Source organism: Hemicordylus capensis, chromosome 5 (assembly GCF_027244095.1).
Source record: "Hemicordylus capensis ecotype Gifberg chromosome 5, rHemCap1.1.pri, whole genome shotgun sequence".
NCBI lineage: Eukaryota > Metazoa > Chordata > Lepidosauria > Squamata > Cordylidae > Hemicordylus > Hemicordylus capensis.
In genome coordinates, this window is record NC_069661.1 from 167,990,292 (window position 1) to 168,002,584 (window position 12,293).

At 44.2% G+C, this 12,293-nt stretch overlaps 1 protein-coding gene across 5 annotated transcripts in view; it reads right to left on the bottom strand.

Annotated features, from left to right (window-relative positions):
- PTPRZ1 (protein tyrosine phosphatase receptor type Z1) overlaps positions 1 to 12,293 on the bottom strand; it is a 200,882-nt gene that overhangs the window by 135,290 nt on the left and 53,299 nt on the right. For all 5 annotated transcript variants that reach the window (XM_053251331.1, XM_053251330.1, XM_053251333.1 and 2 more), the window contains exon 2: positions 6,957 to 7,022. In XM_053251331.1, the coding sequence (XP_053107306.1) occupies positions 6,957 to 7,022 (66 nt within the window). The remainder of the gene's footprint in view (positions 1 to 6,956; positions 7,023 to 12,293) is intronic.

Here is a 12,293-nt window from a genome sequence, read left to right on the forward strand (position 1 = left end):
ATCAGCAGACTTTGTCTTCAAAGTAATGGGCACTCTCCTTTGACTGGATCACCACTGACTCTGGTGACTGGCCCTGCTCATGAGTAAGCCTAAGGAGTGCAAACCCCACAAAGGGGAAAGGGCTGGGCCACCCTTCCCATGAAAAAAATAGACGCTTGCTGCCCCAGAATCCAGAAATAGAATCCTTGCTGAAACAGGGCAGCCCTCCCCCCAGGCATTTTCTCCCTCCTGGCATTGCTATCAGAGTGCCCTGATCATGTTGCCACCTGCAGTGTATGTGCTTGTGAACATACATAGTTGCGGCTTCATTCTCAGGGAACAAGGCATTTAGTGCCTGTCTTGTGGGATGTTCCCCTCCCAGCACTGTGACAGGGTGAGCTGTTTATGTTGCTTGCTCATGGTTGGCTACCTCTCTCGAGAGGGCCAGTCTTATCGGGAGTACCATGGGTTGTTGGCCCTAGGTCTCCCTTCAGACTGCATGCTCACAGGTTAAGCTAACCCAACAAAGGGGGCCCCGCTTGTGTGGGTCCCCCAACTCTTCATGGCAAAACATAGAACTTAAACACTGCAACCCCCCGTTCCCTGTGAAGCCTTGCACACACCCAAATGGGATTTTGACTCTCCAAGTGTCAGAGCCTGGCCACACTGGTGAATTAGGGAAACACCGGGTGTGTGGACGGATCTTTAAATCCTTTCAAAGTCCTGGGTTCATTCCGGCATTACACTGTATGCAGATCTGCCAGTGCAGGGATTCGTGGGAGAGCCGAGCCCCAATTTCCAGCAGCCCCAGGAGAGCGGGGTTGTCGTTTTGGGGCACTAGCAAGGGTACACATGTCCACATGCATGCTTTGACAGCTACTATGAGCCCCTGGTGGCGCAGTGGTAAAAACTGCTGCCCTGTAACCAGAAGGTTACAAGTTCGATCCTGACCAGGGGCTCAAGGTTGACTCAGCCTTCCATCCTTCCGAGGTCGGTAAAATGAGTACCCAGAATGTTGGGGGCAATATGCTAAATCATTGTAAACCGCTTAGAGAGCTTCGGCTATAGAGCGGTATATAAATGTAAGTGCTATTGCTATTGCTATTGCTATTGCTACTTGGCGGCAGTCACCAAGACAAGGAGAGCGGTCACCGGGGTACCCATCCCCTTGGCTCTCCTCCATAAAGCAAGCTGGGATTCCCCATGGGGGTTTCCCCACAAGCTGGCACTCTCGCCAGCGAGCAGTCTGCTCAGAATAAGCATCCATCATCCTACAGATGTTGAATCACTCCTTTTACTGGAGCAATTCCAATCCTGCTGCCCAGCCCTTCTCATGAGTAACCTAGGGCCCACAAGCCCCCAAAGGGGGAGGGGCTGCCCCCCCGACAACTTTTCTGTGGAAACAAATAGAACTTGGACTGCTCAAGAATCCCTGGCTGGGGCTGCCATTTAAACCCTGTCTTGGGTGTACACATACACACAGCCATTTGTTCCCCTCCTGGCACTGTTATGGGGTGCCCTGCTTATTTTGCCACCTGGAATGTTTGTGCTTGTGAACATACATCATTCCCTACTGCCGGGCAACTCCATAGCTGTGAAGGTGACAGGAGGGGGCGGGCCGGCTGTTTGGATAAGCAGCCCAGGAGAAGTGCCACAGGCATGGAGTGGCCATGATCCACCACCTCTATGATTACGGTTTGAAAATCAGCATGATACCACAGTTATGGCGGTATCTGAGTTCGGATGTAACCATTCAGTGGCCAAACCAGAAGTCTGAGCAGCAAGTCTTTGTGCAAACTGAAGGTTTAAATTGGAGTTTGGCAAGGCAAACCACAGGTTGCTTTCGATCCGAAACCATGATTTTGCAAATTTGGACGTACTGGAGTTCCAACCTCTGCCTCATTTAACTCTGGTGTCATGCTGTATAATAGCAATAGCAATAGCAATAGCAATAGCAATAGCACTTACATTTATATACCGCTCTATAGCCAGAGCTCTCTAAGCTGTTTACAATGATTTTAGCATATTGCCCCCAACATTCTGGGTACTCATTTTACCGACCTCGGAAGGATGGAAGGCTGAGTCAACCTTGAGCCCCTGGTCAGGATCGAACTTGTAACCTTCTGGTTACAGGGCGGCAGTTTTACCACTGCGCCACCAGGGGCTATAAGAATCAGGCCTGAGAAAATGTATTATAATAAATAGCCCAAAGAGCACAGTATTACATTTCTTTGGCAAAAAGCTTTGTATTTGCTAGAATGCATAAGAAAAAGCCATTGAAATATCTACTAAAGAAAACAGAAATATTTGAAATAAGTGATGCTAAAAAATTTCATATGAGACAAGCTAATAAACCCTTTTGACATACCTTATAAGGCAGAAGCAGAGATTGAGGCTCTACACATGATCCATGTGTAGAGCCTAATTGGGCTCTGCGGGGAGCTCGCCCTGGATTGGCTGCCCACACGACTACCGGCTCCATCACGGAGCCCGTAAGGGCAGTGGTGATCGGGGGCCGCCTCGCCCCTAGAAGTCCCAGAATGCCTCAACCCCTAAGGGCAGTAGGCTTGTTGGAAGGTCTTGCTGGGGTCTCCCCCAGGAGGCTTGTTGAGGGTCTCCTTGTGAGTCGCTGTGGCGCGGCGCCACACCGTGATGACTCACTTTCGCCATAAAGGGTTAGCGGAGTGCTCACTCCACTAACCTCATTTGGGGGGGTTATTATTATTATTATATTATTATTAGTTATTATTATATCAAATAAATAATAATAATAATAATTATTATTATTATTATTAATATTATTATTATTATTTCTTGTTTACATAGTCAGGCAGGTGTTATTGACTGGTTTGTTTTATCCAGACTAGGGCCGGGGAAACCCGAGTTCAAATCCCCATTCAGCCATGATACTAGCTGGGTGACTATGGGCCAGTCACTTCTCTCTCAGCCTAACCTACTTCACAGGGTTGTTGTGAGGAGAAACTCAAGTATGTAGTACACCCCTCTGGGCTCCTTGGAGGAAGAGCGGGATATAAATAAATAAATAAATAAATAAATAAATAAATAAATAAATAAGCAAGCTCCATCTTTGAAGCTGGAGCTTAGTCCAAGACCAGCATCACCTCTGATCCTAGGGTCAGAAAGGGTTTGAGGGAAGGGGACAGGACCCCACCTGGAGTGTGTCAGTTCCCAGAGCTCCAAGACTCTCCCACAGGGGTGGCTGGCTCTGGCTGTGCTGGCACTGTGGGTCCAGTGGGCTGTCATCCCTGCCAGGGGCAGGGATCTGGGCCAGGGTGGACTCCAAGGACTCGCTCTCCTCAGAGTCACTGTCAGGGAGAACCCTGTTATTAGAATGCACTTGGACAAATATAATTAAAGAGAGCAAGACTGAAGCCATAAGGCATGTTAAACTAGATCGGGGTTACTTTTACTTTACAGTAGAATTGCAGGCTGTGTTCACTGTAACCGGAGTTGACAGCTGTGACTGGCTGCCCAGGCTGTCCTAAATGCCAGAAGCGCAGCCAGTTCCTTTTCTTCTCTGCAGTCTTGCAGACTGCTCTTCAGATCCTTCCTGTTACATCTGAATGCAGAGGTAAGCGCAAGCGTGTGTGTGTGTGTGTGTGGACGGACTATGGTTCCATGTTACATGTGAATGAAACCATTGTCTATTTCACTGTTCTGCTTCCAGTTGTTAAGAATTTTCTCCAAATGTTCAACCAAAATATATCCTGCCGTAACTTAAGCTCATTTGATCTAGTCCTGTCTTTTGAGGTAGCAGTGAACAAATCTTTCCCCCTCTTCTCATCCATTCAAGTATTTGAAGAGTTCTATCATGTTCCCTCTCTTTTTTCTTCTTCTGGCTAAACATACTCAGTTATATTCAGCTTTTTTCTCACAGGAAATATTTTCTAGGGATGTGCACGGAAACCGCGGCGGGGAGGCTAGAAGGCAGCGGGGGTGCTGCTTTAAGAGCAAGTTAGGGTGCATTTACCCCTCCCGCCGCTTTACCCCCTGCAGGCATCCGTTTTATTCCAAGCCCATCAGGATGGCAGCGTACCTCCCTGCCGCCCCGTTGACCCCATTGTCTGGATATGACCAGAAGTCTCTGACATGGCTGTGTGCGCCAATGCACGCAGGCACATCAGAGACATCTGGTCATATCCAGACAATGGGGGCAACGGGGTAGCAGGGAGGTATGCTGCCACCCCGATGGGCTTAGAATAAAACGGACGCTGGTGGGTGGGGGGAAGCGGCAGGAGGAATAAGTGCACCTTCTCTCGCTCTCAAAGTTAGACACTCCCCACCATCAAACCGGCAGAACCGCCAGTTTGGAGGCCCATAAAGTTATTCCAAACTGGTTCCGTGCACATCCCTAAGATTTTCTAGACCCTAGACTATCTTCATTGCTGTCTTCTGAACCTGTTTCAATTTGTCTGCAATAAATCCTTCTTAAAGTGCATCATCCTGAACTGGACACAGTTCAAAAATTGGTTAAACATAAGGTCTGACAAGTATGGAATAAAGTTCCATGACTTGGAAACTGTGGTTCTATTAATCCTAACTAAAACTGCATCAGCCTTTTTCACATCAGATTTCTTAATCATGTTCAGTTTGTAATTGACTGCAAGCCCAAAATCCTTTTCACATATGCTGCTGCCAAGCTAGGTATCACCATACTAAATGGATGACAAACCAACCCTATCATCTCTCTACCATAATTCTGGTCAAACTTTCAAGTCAATTTCTGAAGAATTATTCAACCTGCCTGTTAGTTAAGTGTATGTATATGTCATTTTTTCAAGTGGACCATGTCCAAAGTAGTTTACAGTATCAACATTTACAGTGACAATAATTTCAAAATAATATCACATTTAAAACAGTTCAACCAATAATTCATTACAACCAATTTGATTTATCAACAAATTCAAATGAATCAAAGTGAACAATTCAAAAAACAGATCATAGCATGAAAGATAGTTGCTGACATCCAACCCAGCACTGTGCTGGTACAACAGTGGCTGACATCCAGACTAAGGCTATGCTGATGTACAAGGGGAAGGCAATTTTCAATTATCTCCCCTTCTCTCTGAAGCCCATCGTGCTTCCCAAAACCATGACCCCAAGGATCACACATCCTCAGGGTCACATTTTCAGAGGTGCAGTAAGTCTCAGAGGAAGGGGAGATAGCCAAAGCTTACATCCCCTCTCATGCAACAGTACAGCCTTAGTCTGTGTCAACCACTGTTGTACCAGCACAGTGCTGGACTGGATATCTGCACTACATATGATATAAATATACAAATACAAAGGAATTCTTGTGAAAATAAATTGCAAATGCACATCCAGTCTAGAACAGCAGGTGATGATCGCTAGTGTAAAAACCTGTATCTCTTAACAGGGAATGGTAATACCCCAAAGATGGCTCTTTGTCTGAACTCTTCAGCTGGTTTAGCTTAACTGAGATTTTACTCATTTAGGAGGAGCAGAGAGGAAGTTCATTTCCTTTTACATTATCCATTCCCTAGTCTGAACACCAAGCAAAGAGCGAAAGAGGCCTGCAGGTGCTAAAGAAGCCCTGAGGCTACAAGTGCAGCTGTAAAGCAGCTCTGTCAATGCTTTGTAACCATAGAGGACATGTTGTCCTCTCTCAAACACCTGTTGATATCCCTGTGAAATTACCTATCTACAATAATCTTTTAACAGGGTTTTTATCTTGTCCTCTCTCAAACACCTGTTGATATCCCTGTGAAATTACCTATCTACAATAATCTTTTAACAGGGTTTTTATCTTCAATGTTTGCATGCAGGACAAAGAAGAGAGAAGGAAAGCAAAGGCAAATGGAGAACATGGCTTTTTTGAGCTTTATCACCAGTTATACTTGTGACCATCACTGGGATAGTTTTAGGTTTTAGGAAGACCTTAGCAAAGTGCCCTCGAGGAGGACCCCCTCAGGATCCACTTGTGGCACTTACCTTGACATTACTGAGGATGGAGTGGGGTTTCCCCCCCTCTCTGTTGCAATAGTGTGGCAGCAGCAACAGTGCTCCTTTTCCACGACCCTTACATCTCTCTTCTGCATTCTGGAGGAGCCACTCACTCCCCATAGCATTGGCCTTATAAGGACACATGTGCCTCTGGGGCAAGCTCTTATTTTCTTATAAAAGGGGCATGTGCAGGTAGCAGCAATGGAAGGGCAGCACAGATTTAAAAATAAATAAAAAATGAGGAGAGTTCAGGGCTGGAGTCAACAGCAGAGGGCCCTCCTGACATGCTGAGGCCCTGTTGGCACTCTGAGAGTGCAAGTGGGCAGACACCAGACATTCACATAAGTCTCAATGTAGAAATGTACTTTAAAATCCTGGGATCAAGTTTTGACAATAAATTCCCTCTCTGTTTTTTAATCTTAGTATTGAAACATTTAGCCAGAAAGAAAATCCATATATTCAGGAATAACATGAAATAAAAGCTTGCTTTATTGTGCTTCAGCCTCATGAAGTGATTCACATGACCACTTTTAAATGGTAATGCAAACATGAGCAGTCTTTGATGGATTTAGTCAATAGAACAGTTTTGTGACTGTCCCAAACCAAGTACAAAAGCTAGTTCCGCATGTTTTGAGTTGAATCCACATTTCAAACATTTCAGAACATATGGTGAACAGAACATAAGAGTCTTGCTGGATCAGCCACAAGACCTCTTTCCAGTGAATTTGCTTGATTCTCACAGTGACCCCTCCAGATGCCTCTGGGAAACCCACAAGCAGGAGATAAAGACATGTCCTCTCTCTTCCTTTTGCTCCCTGGCAGCTGATATTCAGAGGCATCTTGCCTTGTACCTGGACTATATGATGACTATATCATAAAGTCATCAAGACCAGTAGCCATTGATAGACTTGTCCTCTATGAATTTTGCTTTGCCTAGCAAAGAAAAAATAATTTGCTGATTTACATAGTTATATATGAAAGAATGCACTTGCCTGAATAGGACCAGTCAACGTCTTCAATAAGTTTTCGCTGTGGCCTTAAATATCCAGAAGCCAAATCTAAAAACAAACAAATAACAGAAAGGTTATGTTAGTATCAAAGGACTAAAGAAAAAATGAATTGTCATGATCAGTGAGAACAGTACATTGACTTCTATAGGATTTTATTCACAAAACATTAAAACAGAATTAATGCACTCCATAGTCCTTTAGTCCATCTTGGTATATAACAAAGTGGGTGGTTAATTTGAGCAGTTCTATGTGATCTACAGCACTCAATACTCAGTTCCAAGTTTTCAGACTCTAGCTCACTTCACTTTCAGACTGGAAAATTTCTCTTGCTCTTGCTTTTCCCCAGTGGTAAAATTCAATGGCTGTTTATGTAAAATGAAATTTGTCTTCCACTTAGGGCACCAGAGTCCCTCATCAATATTCTACTTCTTCGAACCTTTGGTGTGGAAAAGCAAGCTGAATTGGACTGCAAGGATACTGGTAAGAACATAAGAACAGCCCTGCTGGATCAGGCCCAAGGCCCATCTAGTCTAGCATCCTGTTTCGCACAGTGGCCCACCAGATGCCGCTGGAAGCCACAGACAGGAGTTGATGGCATGCCCTCTCTCCTACCATTACTCCCCTGCAACTGGTACTCAGAGGCATCCTCTGAGTACTAATTTTAAAGTTTGTGCAAGCCACATATGTTTCAAATCAGTAAAAAAAGATTCCTTCTATTGTAAAACTAGTTGTTAGAAATGTTTGGTTTTGGTGGAAAGATCAATGGAAGTGTTCGATTCATTCATTCATTCATCCTGGCTCGTTCATTTTTATTATAACAGAATCAACGCTATTTATTATAACACAAAGATCAACTTCCATTGATCTTTCCACCAAAAACCATCAATCAAGTATGAACTTATTTTAAAACTGGTAGGGAGACAAATAGATGAATTGATAATTGTTATATTGGGAGGATTTGATGATATTATTTACATCCTACAGATAAATGTGTATTGTGAGCAAATCTGTTGGAGATTGCCATGATGGTTACTGGCGAAAAGAACAGAAAGGGCAAGTGGGTGGTGTCCATAGAGTAGGGGTGCACAACTCACACATCCCAGTGGGCCAGAAACAACCATAACAATGTATCGGGGGAGGGGGGAGTCGATTTTCAGTGCATTGATTATTGCAGTAAAAATTATAAAGATAAATATTAAAGCAATTACTAGTTAGTTTGGGGTCCTTCCCTTCCCACAGGGGCCTACAGTTCTAACCAAAGATTGTGGCCAGAAAATAAGCCCTGTCCTTGCTCAGTCAGTGGGCACCTGACTGCTCCAGCCCCACACAAATGCCAAATTTTGGGGCTCCTGCTGTTGGCTACCTGGGCCATCAAAAATTACCCTGCAGGCTGGATCTGGCCCCTGGGCCTTATGTTGTGCATGGATGCCATAGCAGGATCTGTAAATGTGTACTACCTTTTACTCTCCATTATTTAACTGGATTAATTTAGCTGTGTCACAGTCTGGCAGTAGCCACCTCTGTGAACAGCAGGGAAGGCAAGCAAACCAAGCAACCAAATTGGAGTGGATGACATCATCACACACCATGCCATGTGGGCACCCCTATATGTCCCTTTTTAGATTGTGAGCCCTTTGGGGACAGGGATCCATCTTATTTATTTATTATTTCACTGTGTAAACCGCCTTGAGCCATTTTTGGAAGGGCGGTATAGAAATCAAATAAAAAAACCAACAATAAATAATAAATAAATCTGTAGCAAAGATACTGAGAGGGAAACTCTCAGTATCCGAGTCTTTTCTAGCTACTGTATGAGCTGCTGTGATGACATCAAAACTAGAAGGGCAAACAGGAAGGCAAAGGGTAAAAAAGAAGTAGAAATTAGGTAGCAGATGCTGCAAGCAGCAGAGGTGGGGCTGAATGTCACAGTTGTGTGGGCAGAGGATGGCCTGAGGAAGGGGAATGAAGGAAGTAGCAGTGAGAAGGAATTAGTGTGCTTAGGAAAAAGACTAGAGGATTCAGGAAGTCTAAGGGAGCACATGTGGAAGAGCTGGGGTGGAGAGGGAAGTCAGGGTGTAGCAAAAGGTGGCTGAGCTGTTATGATATTGCAGAATACTCTAGAAGAAAAAATTACAGACATTGGGCAGAATCCAGGCTAAATTAGTCATGACTAAGTACCACTGAGCACAGAGGAGAGCTGGTCTTATGGTAGCAAGCATGACTTGTCCCCTTAGCTAAGCAGGGTCCCCTCTGGTTCATATGAAAGGGAGACTAGAAATGTGAGCACGGTAAGATATTCCCTCAGGGGATGGAGCCGCTACTCTGGGAAGAGCAGAAGGTTCCAAGTTCCCTCCTTGGCTTCTCCAAGATAGGACTGAGATTCCTGCCTGCAGCCTTGGAGAAGCTGCTACCAGTCTGTGAAGACACTACTGAGCTAGACAGACCAATGGTCTGACTCAATATATGGCAGCTTCCTATGTTCCTAAATGAGAAAAGTTAGTCAGGACTAATTTAAGTCCCATTAATGTCAGTGGGACTTAGTCTGAACCCTGACCAAACCCCTAGGGACAGAAGGGAAGGGGGAAAAAAAGTAGTTCCTCAAGGATTTCCAGGTCACTTTCTGTTGTCAGGCATCAAGAGAAAACTAAACATAGAGGCGATTCTCATGACCGCCCAAAAAGCGGGCTAAGGGAGCCTAGCCTACTTTTTGGTGGTCGAGTGCTGCCACAGGAGCCAAACAGCTCCCGGCAGCAAACTGCCCAAACCACCCCTCCCCTTAGCCCAGGTTAGCGGAGCGAGTGCTCCGCTAACTGGGGTTACCGGACCATATGCTGCTGCGGCAACTCACAAGGAGACCCACGACCAGGAGGCTAAAAAGCAGCCTCCTGGCTTGGGGGTCTCTCCAGCATGCCCTGCACACTCGCACAGGACATGCTGGAACTACCAGGGGCCGTGCAGCCTCCGAACTCCCAAACCTCTGCCAGCTCCATGACGGAGCCGGCAGTTGTGTGGGCAGCCGCTGTGACCACACAGAGACGACTGACTGATCGTCTGCAGGGAGAGCGGGTTTAGCCTGCTCTCCCCAAAAAACCCCATCCAGGCTCTTCTCACTGATCGTGAGAAGAACCTCACTGTTTCATTTGAAATAGCATCCCAACATGCATGTGCAGTTGGTGGGAAGAGCTATGGAGAAGTAAGGAGTCCCAAATAGAACCATTCCATTAAATTTTTGTGGACATACACTTGTCTGTAATAAATGTGTTTCAACAATTTACATGGTTAGTAACATTAGCATCCCCTGCCTCAATCCTAGAGGCATGCACAGTTGTGCCTTGTGTTGACTCAGTTACAACAGCATTCTCTGTCAGCAAGTGAGGCAAACTCATTTTGCTAACTGCCTGTCAGTTATAATCCCATTATAAAAGGTTACTACCAACGGCTTTCTAAATTGGGTCATTAATCTAATTAATGAATATCTCTAGGAGAAAGTCAGGAAACTGAAAACAGTAGATTATTTGCATACCTATATTACAGAGCATGCTGCTCTGGTGTACTTATGTAGCCCACTATAGTTCAAAGCAACTGCATGTGTACAATAACAAGGTCATAAACTGAAAAGTCATTTGGCATATTCATTAATTTGAAGTAGGCAGAAATATGGCATGTGAAAGGGCTGGTAACACTATCAGAGCATGGTTTTTAAAAATCTCATTAAGCTTCTAAAGAAAATGGGAAGCTCTGATTCCCAAGTATTCGTTGCTGCTTGCAATTTCTCCCTTTATTCTCTGCTCTCCTAATTATTTCTTCAAACAATCGGTTGAGCATTCATTTGTAAAACTGTGGCATCTGGGAGTGGGAAAATTACTGCAACTTTGAAAACTCAAGAGCTCTGTTGGGAAAGGAGTGATAGCTTCAACAAGTAAAAGAACAGGATGAACATTTTGATGCATTGCACACTTATTTTCAGTAATCTGGCAAGACACTTGTGTAGGGGGAAAAAGGAGAATCAGAGTTCAGTTGCTGTCTGTACAAAAGACCTCCACATAGAATTCATCCCCACATTATGTATTATAGCAGCATGTCTTCCTAGTGCCCTTACTGTTTTATATAAATACAATATTACTTGGCGGTGGGCAGGAAAGCAAAAAAAGAACCAGTCCAGAATGAATAAACTTGATGAAGACAACAATGAATATAAAACAATACAGAAGAGGTGGAAGAAATGTGGCATGTACAAGATGAACAAACCAAGTTTAACAGTTTTTCTTTGCTGTTGTAGTCTGGTAATGGACAATTAGGAGATTGCTTTGTTGAAGAAACTGAAACTTATTTGAAACTATTACAAGTGGAAAACACAGGGGTGAGAGCAGGGGGAAGTTGTCTATGGAAACTATCTTCTCACATTTCTTCTAATATACTGTAGAAGATTTTTAAATGTATTCTTAAGGGCATGGATGGCGGCGGCTGGGGGGGGGAGGATGGTGGCAGCGGCAGCGGGCATCAGATTGATTTTAAATGAATATAGAGACCAAGAGAAATAGAACAAGGAAACCAGAGTTAGTAAGTTAACTTGTTAGTCAACATTGGGTTTTTAAACAGGGCTTTTTGTGAAAGTGAACAATATTTCAGTTTACAAATCAACTGGTTAAAAAAAAATCATATATTCACTTCAGCTAAGCATGCTTATTTAAATCCATTTACTCTTTGGTAGACCTGTGCCTAAAGGTAAAGTGTGCCGTCAAGTCGATTTCAACTCCTGGCGCCCACAGATCCATGTGGTTTTCTTTGGTAGAATACAGGAGGGGTTTACCAGTGCCTCCTCCTGCACAGTAGGAGACGATGACTTTCAGCATCTTCCTATATCGCTGCTGCCCGATACAATACAAGCAAGGATTTGAACTGGCAACCTTCTGTTTGTTAGTCAAGCATGTCCCAGCTGCGCCACTTAAGGTGGCCTACTGTATGTATAATCAGGTGTGAGAATACAGTCACAGTCAACCAGGTGGCTATTATGCACAATTCTGCTTTCTGTTTCATAGTTCCACTTCAAATAATTCTTCTTTCAGTTTTTCACAAATGGGTTCCAGTGGTTCCAGAATTCTTCCTATTTGAACAGGCATTTAACATTAGGGAGATATCTAACAGGAATTTAGACTGATCAAAAGTGAAAACTAGCAACATGACTCATTTAGCATTGACCTTGTCAAGTCCTTTGCTACAGGGAAAAAAAAAGGAATATGGCAATTAGTAATATAACACAGAGGGAGTTTGTTTTATAGATGCTTCCCTCATACACAGAAGGAAATCTTATGTAGATTT